At 44.4% G+C, this 10,200-nt stretch overlaps 2 protein-coding genes across 2 annotated transcripts; one reads left to right on the top strand and one right to left on the bottom strand.

Annotated features, from left to right (window-relative positions):
• Positions 1 to 2,289: 2,289 nt before the first annotated feature.
• On the top strand, positions 2,290 to 2,634 carry PHALS_08607 (uncharacterized protein; the record flags this gene model as incomplete). Its single annotated transcript, XM_024723988.1, has 3 exons — positions 2,290 to 2,349; positions 2,429 to 2,468; positions 2,504 to 2,634. 3 exons carry the CDS (start codon positions 2,290 to 2,292, stop codon positions 2,632 to 2,634), a joined length of 231 nt encoding a protein of 76 aa, XP_024574910.1.
• Positions 2,635 to 6,467: 3,833 nt separating this feature from the next.
• PHALS_08608 (Ricin B lectin domain) lies at positions 6,468 to 7,784 on the bottom strand (the record flags this gene model as incomplete). Its single annotated transcript, XM_024723989.1, has 1 exon — positions 6,468 to 7,784. One exon carries the CDS (start codon positions 7,782 to 7,784, stop codon positions 6,468 to 6,470), a length of 1,317 nt encoding a protein of 438 aa, XP_024574911.1.
• Between the last annotated feature and the right edge of the window lie 2,416 nt (positions 7,785 to 10,200).

A 10,200-nucleotide genomic window follows, 5' to 3' on the forward strand; every position in this document is an offset into this window, starting at 1 on the left:
AATAAGTGCCACCAAGCACAATGGTGTCGCCGTACACCTCGCTCAAAAACATATTTGGCTTTACGAGTCCGAGGAAGCAAATACCAGAGGAAGGGCTCGTACGCTACACCCGAAAATCCTTACGTAGTTTGTACTTAATTTCTGGCTCAAGAAGCGATCGTTAGGTCTAACTATATCCCGGCGAATATTAAGAAATCTATTCCACTGCGTTTATTATAAGAGTATGTGTATTGCCGTAAGTGAGGCTAATAGCACGTGTCCCACGGATGTTTCCGTAACGGAGTCTCGTCGTACCAGTACCTTCGCCTGACAAAGCAATTGAATGATCACGCACACTAAGCACTCCAGTGCACTACAACAGTAAGTTTCGTTGCGCTAGCGTAGCCTAGCAGAGGCTATCTAGATTACATGAATCAGATGGAGCAATATCTCAATCGACCTAGAAACTTGATTTGATTGATTCATTACTTGATCAGGTGTTTTCATAGTCCCTCACTGACGCAATTCCAGGTCCAGCCTCTTATCGGCCTTCGTTCTTTCGCACATTGATCATGTAATTAGATTTGACTTGTGAAAATATTTCTGATCGCCTATGTCTCAGTTGGTGTCGTCTTTTGTACTTTAATCCCATCGTTTCCGTTGCAAAGCAGTGAGTTCGCGTGTTGTACTTGTATGCCCTGGCGTATGTGACTGGTTGAGCACTCGAAAGATCTGTTGTTAAGAATGATACGCCTCACAATGTCTATAGAGCTGACACGATTCCTTTTTTAAATTGCTCTTGAGGAGAAGTTTGATACGAGGCACCACACCGCATCTAGGGGCCGCGTTCAGGCAGTTGCTTACAATCTCTCCTTTCCAAGCATAGGTTAGAACGAGTGCGATCGCCTTCTGTGCGGTCAACGAAGGGCAGGACAACGCAAGCTTGCCTTGAGCGGTCCAAATGACACTTGTAGCTACAAGGCGAGATGTGGACTCCTTCGAGAGATGTGGGCAGATACTGGTCTACTCCAAGGTGAGGCTTTCACAAGCTTGTCATCTCACGGCTTGAAAAAGCGGAGTAGAAACACTTTGAGCACCTTAGCAGATTTTGCGTTGAATGCCGTTACCAAGTTGTCTTGGAATAGCCATATCGAGTGCGAACCGATACACTTTTCATGCAACACACGAGGCCCGTACTGCATTCCTCCGGTTGTCGATGCAGTCACTTTCGCCAATATTTACTGTCGTGATAGATTGCCTACTGAATACATCACCTCGACTGATAACAGTCCATTTTCGAAAGCTGTAGCCGCAAACATAAAAATTGACTTTGGATTCTCTATTCCGCGAGTGCTTCATTGTCAGCAAATTTAAATGGTACATCTACATTTATATCTTTGCTGTCATAGCTGTTGTTGTCGTCCATGTCGTTATCGTCGCTTTCTGCGTCGGACATTGTAGCATCAATATCTTGACACTTTAGCAGAAGCTGCTGACAGAACAACCATCACAAATTTTGAAAGTCGCTCGCGCTTGCTGGGTCCAAGGACGCTGATATATGATAATCAAACTTCAACTTCTGTTCTAAATCTTCTCCAGACTTATACCTCAGACGGGTAAGTCTCAACTTCTATGTCTCCTTATTAATTGCAGCAGGGGAAAACATTGTCTGCACTAGCATTTGCAGGCAAGAACTGATTCTATTTATTCTCGTACATTATCCGATCAAATTTCTGAATGGCGACATGAACGTTTCTATTACCACAAAAAGCACAAGTTGGCTGCTTTCATCCAAATCAGCACAAATTGCGACACGTACCGGCAACATCAGGCGTTGAGTCGCAAGGATTGTACCAGACGTAACGGATGAGCTCCTCGAATCTTCTATTCGGCGCTTAAGGACATTTTTTATCAGATCGACGTTGTTTCACATCTGCAGGTTTAAAAGAACAGAAAAAGAAGGCTGTGTCATCTGACACTACATATGTGCTGCTGGAGTGCATCAGATGAAAAAATTGCAGCCGAATCACACCCGACACGCCCTCAATATCAAATGGGCAGGTCTGCTAAATGGAAAGCTTTGACGATTGTACACTAGTGGAATACAAAAGCTAAAGGTAGCAGGAGGTCCTGGAGCATATAAATTTCTTACTGGCTAGTGGGCCGTATGAAATACGTGACTGTTAGAAAATCGTTTCTCGAAGCTCAAATTCTCCTATCATTTGAGAGTTGTGGGCTCGAGTTCCGACAGATACTGTACAGCACTGATGTCATGTATATCGTGTAGTATGTTATGCACGGTTTGTGATTATGGACTCGACAGAAAGCAGAATTTTGCGCAGATGTTCAATGGACTTCACGACAGGCATGGTCTTTTCCTTGTAAATCATTGGAACTACGTCTGTATCATTGTCCATTCAATGAGCTTATTCTTATCCTTTCCGTGTAGTTGGTGGAAGGAATGCCGGATATGAAGAATCGTGGGATTGGTAAGTTTATAAAGATATTTGGTTTTGCATCACAGGCAGCGCTCCTGTCCACATGACACAACAAAGCGCTCGAAATAAATTGCATTGTCCGAGCACGTCATTTCACTGTGAAAGCGACACTAGAAGCACGCATAAACTATCTTCTGTGTACTCAGGCGCTCAATAGTCTGCATTGTCTTTGTTTTCACTTCAACCGTTGAGCATTTATCGCTTGTTAGAAGTTGGACAGCTTGGCATGTTCGTGTTAGTCAAGGGCTCAAGACAATCATGCTGGTCCAAATAGGCTAAGTCAAAGTGTCGAAGGTTAAAGTCGTGCTGCTACGGCGAAATTTAACTTTCGTGCTTGGATCCTGCAATTGACCCTAAGCCAAAGGTCCTTGACGTGCCCAGCCAAAGTTTGTGCTGATCAAAGGCTATCCCAATGCACCGAAGATGCGCCGAGCTGGCAGCGAGCGAGCAATGCAGCTTCAGATCCAAATGAGCTGGATCTCCTTTGAAACAGTTTTGTCGAAGCCGATTATTCATTTATTTTCTAAGTCCGCTTACTGGGAGGATATCACGTCATGTGATCTAGACCGAGATTTTGACCAGAAAATGCTCACCGCTCGCCGTCATGCTGACGTCAATCATAAATCCTTGCAGCGGAAAAGTTAATTTAAAGATTGAATGCCACCTGTGTGAGGTAAAACCAGCTTTAGCAGCTCTTAGCTCGCTGTCATCCATTTTTGCAGTCTTGTATCACTCACAGTCGTCATTTACAGCAGGTTAGATGGTGACGCTGACGCCTAAGATGGGCACCTTGACAAGTTGCCGAGAACGTTGTATGCGACGCCTCACCATCATAAATTAGGCTGAGCACGAGCTTGTCTATCATAAATTGTGACCAAGTCGTATTCGACACGTGTTGCGTGAGGTGCCCCAAGCGAGAGCGCACCATCGTCTGAAATCTTAAAAATCATTCACAAAGTGTTATCGCACGACGATACCAATTTAATTAAGGAATTCGATCGCGCGTGATCAGTACAAGTTCGTCTGAAAAAATGCAGAAGAAATATATCGTCTTTGTGGAACCAAGAATTTGTCCTCTTGGGAGCAGCAAATTGTCATAGTCCCCTTTATCAATAGTATGATCGAATTGGATATATATAGCTTCGGAACGGGGTCCCTGCAAAACCCACCCGTAAGCTGTAGCTCTCTCCGAAAGATCGTGTTGAGTCGACCAAAGAGTTGACACGTCTGCAAATCAAGTTTGCGGGTTTTGCTTGGAGCGTAATGTAACGCGACGTGTACGAAAAACTCTGTACTCACTCGTTACCTATTGAAGTAATTATATTAGATACAATTCGGTTTAACGGTTCTAATTTGGTGTTATTGTGACTACTATAAGAACTAAAATAACGGTCGAAATGAAGTGCAAGCCGCACTGGAACAAAGACTAAATCATATTGAGAAAAGCGCATCTATAGAATAAGTCAAAACAATTTAGCTTTTTAAAAATATGCTTTTGAAACAGCAAAGCAAACCAACAAGGTATGCCACTTTTTGAACTCTCGGTCATGCCTTGAAAAGTAGTGCTCAATCCCATCATCTTGTCATTGCTGTGTGACACAAAATTCAATCGGGCAGCCAAGTCAGATACATGGAGCACTCCCTTATCCAGGGATAACATGTATAGTGATTGTCGTGGTTTTCCTATAACAAAGAATCGGTACATTTCTTGTGAATAAGTATCCCAGCCTTCACCCTATGGCTCCTGAGAATATTATAAATCATAGCTTTTATAATGGCGGATGGCTCTCTCTGCTCCTCCTCCTCATCCAGTAGTGACCGTTCCATTTCAGTGACCTCATCGCCTTGCACATATGCTCGAGAGGCCCCTCCTCCTGCTCTGTAGTACCTTTGCCGATGAAAGTGAGGCGAAAACACTTCCGATCATTCCATTCACGAGTAAAATAATTTTTATCACCACTCACCTGTGGATCCCAGCTGCTACTCACAGTGAACCCATCACGAGATATTGCTGACTCAGCAGTAATAACACATCGAAAGAATGGTAGACTATCTTACTTATCATAGCCTTGCCCATATTCGGTTGCCCTCCAACTCTACCGGTGCTAGCAAGAGGGAAAACAGCCGACAGCTGTATCTTACAGTCCCGCCAGAGTTACACTGTGGAGCCACATTATACAGTCGTCAGTCATGTCTCAAAGGAAATATTCTTTGGGTCTTGTAATAACCACTTGTCATTTTTCGTCTTATCCAAAGACTTCGGCTCATTGACGCTTCTGCTTTCCACGGTGGACATGAACGTTCACGCAGCAATGTCTGCTCTGTGAACGAAATCCGCTCGGCTCTAAGCGGAGAATTAACGTCTTCGTGACGAAGTTCATCAACTTCGTAGTGCTGTGGCGCAGGGTGATTCGGCTCTTGGATCTCAACGACGAGTTCCTCGTTCACGATCTCCGTCACCGGACTACAATCAAGCTCGATTGTACAATCTCTGCCACAGACATCTAGCAATACTATTTATGTCAATTTCGAACAATTTTATGTCCTGCTCGGGAGCTTGCTTAATTTCATACCCGCGCTAGAAGTACTACTGCTTTCTAGAAGAAATAGGGCCAAAGATTCAGAATGAGAGAAGTCCGTGGCACCAAATTTCTCTGACTTCCAGTCGACCATGGCTAGTGGCGTTTATCCACACCATACTAAGAATAAGATTTTTTAGATCTAGGTCCAGGACAGATAACGTCCTAAAATCTCACTTGAAGACTCGACATAACGATTGACACTTTGACCAGTGTGCCCATCGCATCGCAAGACGCACGGATATCGTATTCGAAAATAACGTCTGCAATACATTTGCTGTTTACTGGTTTTGACAGTCACACATTAACCTGTTTGCACAACGCTTTTAATTATACCAAAACAATTCGCGGCTCACGAAGCCCTGGAAGTTGATATCAATCCTAGGCTTTAAGCTTCACCTCTCTTAGCGAGAATTGGTTCTTTAAGAGCTGGACCTTATCATGCACGACCTCCGTGATGTAGAATAGGGCCCAGCTCGAGGGCACTACCTCCTTTAACGACGTTGCTTCTTTGATAGCTGGGTTTTATTGGCCACAACCTTCATAGCATATCATAGAGCCCAAGCCACGCCGCGCCTTCCGAACTTGATATTTCCCCTCCAGGGATTTGCTGTCCGCCCTTGCGGCATGGAAAATGTTTTCTTTACTAATTGTAAGGCCCATTACTTGCTTAAAAGATGTATTTTTGGTGTGGAAGGTCTCGGTGTGATGTGTACCTCCTTGAAGATTCTTCATGCAGATGGTGACCATTAGCGCGTCCGAGGGACAAGCATCTGAATAATGTCCACTAACTTTTGCCTTTCATAAGGGTAGACAGGTACATCAAATTCACTTGATACGCCTGATGAGACGGTGCGAACACCAGAGACAGGTACGTCAAATTCACATTATACGCCTGATGAGGTGGTGCGAACACCAGAGACAGATGCCGCTTCAAACTGTCTAACATTAGGAACGCCTCTCTTACCAAGGTTCTTCATGTAAGTACCCATTCTCGAAAAGAATGCAATTACCATTTCTTGGGCTATTGCGCACAAACACCTTACTCTTCTTTTTGCATTGCACGTTTTACTTTTTTGTAATTTTAAAATCTCGAATTTACAAAGGCAGGTATTAATTAAGACGATGTGACTATAGTTCTGTGGGACACCAAGCCTATTATCGTAGTTAGTTTGCAAAAGAAATAGTATTGTCCAAAAGATTTTTATTAGTTTTTTTGTTTTTGTTAAATTTATCCTATTACTATCGTACTTCCTGAAGTGCTTCTGTATGATACTAATGAAGTCTCGGCAATAAAGTCAAGAAAATACTCATACTTACTTTTCTAAGGAGCAAATTTCTATTAGAATGCCTAGATTAGAGCATAGTATTACTAAAGTCTCAGGTGCTTGACTCCTTGAGATAAAACGACCTAAGCGCTCCCACGGGGTACTAGAGTCCACTGTTGGTTGTCGTCGCCTGGTACACAAGGTACTAGAGACAAGCTATATGGTTCATTTGGTTGAACGTGCAAACAATGTTTTACGTCGAGTTGCTGTAATAGGCCAGTCGAGTTGTCAAATGACCACATCTGGACAGAAGATGGATACCAACATGTTCTCGATTCAATGAGGCTGGTGGTTTGGCTTGTAGAAATGCCAGAAAGACACATGGCACTGTTGAGACTTTTAATAGCATTGTTTGTGGTATCAATGAGCCAGAGCTGCTCATCCTCGATCTTCCATCCGCCAGTTTTGTCAAACATGAAAACTTCTCTATCACTTTCAGACAAGAACAAGTTGGACTTGGTCTGACGAATGTAATAGGGTTCCAACAACGTAATGTTGAGTTGTTGGAACGAATTCTCCATCTTACCATCTCGATTGAAAAGGCCATACCAAAGTTCTACTTCATTGTAACCATGAGACATTCCAGTTCTCGGAGCAAAAGCAGTGTACCAGTAAAATTCGATATCGATCAGTCGAGTGATCTGGTACAACTCGGTAAAGTATTTGCTTTGGCTTTCAGATTGAACACCAGTACTAACGCGTGAGTTCCAGCCAGTTTGTGTGATGGTAATCGTCTTGTTCCTTGCCAACGCATACCCACGTAAGGTGCGAATTTGATTGAGCATATAATTATCAGCATCGTGAACAGTTGTATCCGGCATGATGTTGACAGCAAAGAAGTCAACTGCATCCATGAGCTCGGCACTGTTTTCGAGCACGTCGGAACTGTCAGCAACTGTGAGCGGTGTCTGGTAGCCACGACCACGAATTACTTCACGAATCTCGTTAAGATAAGAGATGGCAGTAGTGACAGGAATTTCGCCACGATGCACTGCCTCGTTACCCACACAAAGACCGACGACGTTGTCGTCGTAAAGCCCCATATCTATCAGACTGCCCAACTTAGCCTTCTCTTTAACAAATCGTTCGTTATCATTACCGTCAGACGTCCAGATGCCGAGCATAACCTTTAAGTTAGCCTTTTTGGCAGCTGGAAGTACAATCTCAGACTGGTTACAGTCGATGAGAGAAGTGATGCGAACCTTTTCGGCGATACCTGCCAAAGTTAACATGTCCTGCTCTACCTCAGCCACAGGTTTGCAATAGTCAGGGTCATTGACTCGTGTCATCGAATTGCGCGAAGTGTAGACGATACCGGGCATTTTTACGTTAAGCGCGTGAGCGCCCTCGTTTAAAGCGAACACCAGTGTGGCGAAGATCGTGGGCACGAGAAGCTTCATCGGTAATGAAGAGAAGATTGATTGTTCTTGAACTTGGCCGATGAAAAGAAAAGTGGGCTAAAAGGGAGCATTGGAAGGTTCAACGCTGTGCCCAGCCTATGAAAACTTCCCTGCACAACAGATCTTACAAAGTATGCAATCACAGTACCTTCCGTGATTTGACATGCGTTAGTCCTTGAGTCGTGCCGTGATCAAACGGACATAACAGCTTAATTTGTTAATATTATTTAATATATATAAATGTATGGACACTTATGTGCTACGCAACTAAATTTGCTCGTTAGACTTGAGGATTATATGAGAAGTATAAGTTCGACATTTTTTGAGAATTTCATTTGACTGCTTTGATGCACACATTTAGCATAGTAGAATTCATGGATTGTGGTCCACATACTAAGCGTTCTGGTAAGAACAAATGGAAAGACTCGTTCCATCTGTAGACTTTGTCCTCGCTTTGGCATAAATGTCTTGAATATCACTAGCACTTTGTTGTGACTAATCAGTATGTTTCGATAGTTAAAGCTATTATACTGCGTCTGCAATCGGAATTACTTGACTCGTTTATGAATACAACAGCCAGAACGATATCCGTTTTCAAATTGTCCTTTTTAACAGAGGAATCCAACGCCAAATTTGGTGGAGCACAACGAGGGTTGATGATTTGTTTTTCACATACGGTAGCAAGCTTTATGGATCACCTGTCTGTTGCATGCCCATCGCAGTACAGGATCTGCACATTGTATTGCGGAGTCTGTTGTCAGAGCCTCCTGCGAGATACGTTATAAAATCTAATAGTACAACAAACCCAGCAAGACATAACAAAATCGGTTTGGCCCTTTTAAATGCACAGAACATGGGCTGCAGCCTCGTGACTGCCTCTTCAAAAGTAGTAGCAAATAAAGGTGTAGAAGCGAATAGCTACGTACTTGATTGGAAGCAAGTTTACTTTCATAAAGCTACTTCTACAATTTACTTTCAAATTGCACCATCAATGCCTCTGGCACCAAGCTTCCAGCGTATATCGATCCTGAGAGTCCGCGCTAACAATCGCACAAAGGTTGGGTTCGTGTGCTCCTACAGAAGCAATATCGAATGCTTTTTCACTATTTGCTCAATCTGCTATTCCAAGGGTACACATATTAAAGATCATTTTTTTAGACAGATAATAGTAAAGTACATTCAAATTATGATGTACAGCTAGCAGCCATCGTCCCACCTTTCGGAAATCCATAATCTTTACACATACTGATATTTCCGTATCTGTTATTACACCAAGTGTAAAATTTTTAAATGCATATGTGTTTGTTGAGTAGTGGAGGGCAAAAGCCGAAATAAATTAGTTAGCAGCTACACAATCTACCCGTCCTACATATCCGTTGCTACCTTCCTGTGCGCCCTTCTTGTTCCGTGTGCCTCTGCAGCGGCCGCCCTCGAGCTTCTCTCTGCGACACCCCAACAAGATGAATGGTCGCGAGAGAGTTTTTGATGTGATCCAATCACATCCAGCAATCACTACATTATCTCCCAATCAAATCTTGCCATACGTGAATCGCCAATCCCAGTCATCATTCGTCGAGTCAGTTCCCTATCTTTGCCGAGCTCATGCGCGTGCCCCACGCGCCTTCCAGACCATTGATCACCTTCACGTCATCAATCGATGAGTTTTTGGCTCGTCCAGCTCTCATTACGCGGCGCCACTTCAACACTCTCACTCGCCGCCAATGCGCAGCGGGCTTGGCGCGTACTTCGCTCGCCGAGCGAAGTACACGAAGTCGCTTGGTTCCCAGCGGCTTCGTCATCATGTCCGCCAACTGCTTCTCCGTGCCGATATAGTGGACGTCAATAGCCTCCCTGGTCACGTTCTAGTGATGGCAAATGTCCACGTGCTTGGTCCTTGCGTTGTAGCCGGCGTTCAACGCCAACGCGATCGCCTCTTGGTTGTCCTCCCATATGCGAGTTGTCCCACTTGCTCATGCCCCAGATTCTTGAGCATCGCCGCACCCAGAGTACTTCTTGAGTGCACAGACTCAGTGCCATGTACTTCGCCTCCGCTGAGCTCAGCGCACCGTGCGCTGGTACTTGGACTCGAAGATCACGGGCGCTTGTCCGATCATAACAATGATCCCCGACACCGAATGTCGGTCGTCAATATTACTGCCTCAATCCGCGTCCGTGTATGCCTCGACCTTCAGTTCACTTGTGCCCCCTTGATAGACGACCCCAATTGCCTTCGTAGTCTTGAGGTAACGAAGAACGCGGATGGCCGCCTTCCAGTGCGGTTTCCCTGGGATTTTCAAGAATCTTGCCAATTGCGTCACCACGTACGCAACGTCGGGGCGGGTACAAGTGGTGATGTACAGCAGGCACCCGATACGCGATCGGTACGGCTTCGTCCGCATCTCGTTCCTGCCCGCAT

This window comes from Plasmopara halstedii (assembly GCF_900000015.1).
Source record: "Plasmopara halstedii genome assembly, contig: Scaffold_323, whole genome shotgun sequence".
Classification (NCBI taxonomy): domain Eukaryota; phylum Oomycota; class Peronosporomycetes; order Peronosporales; family Peronosporaceae; genus Plasmopara; species Plasmopara halstedii.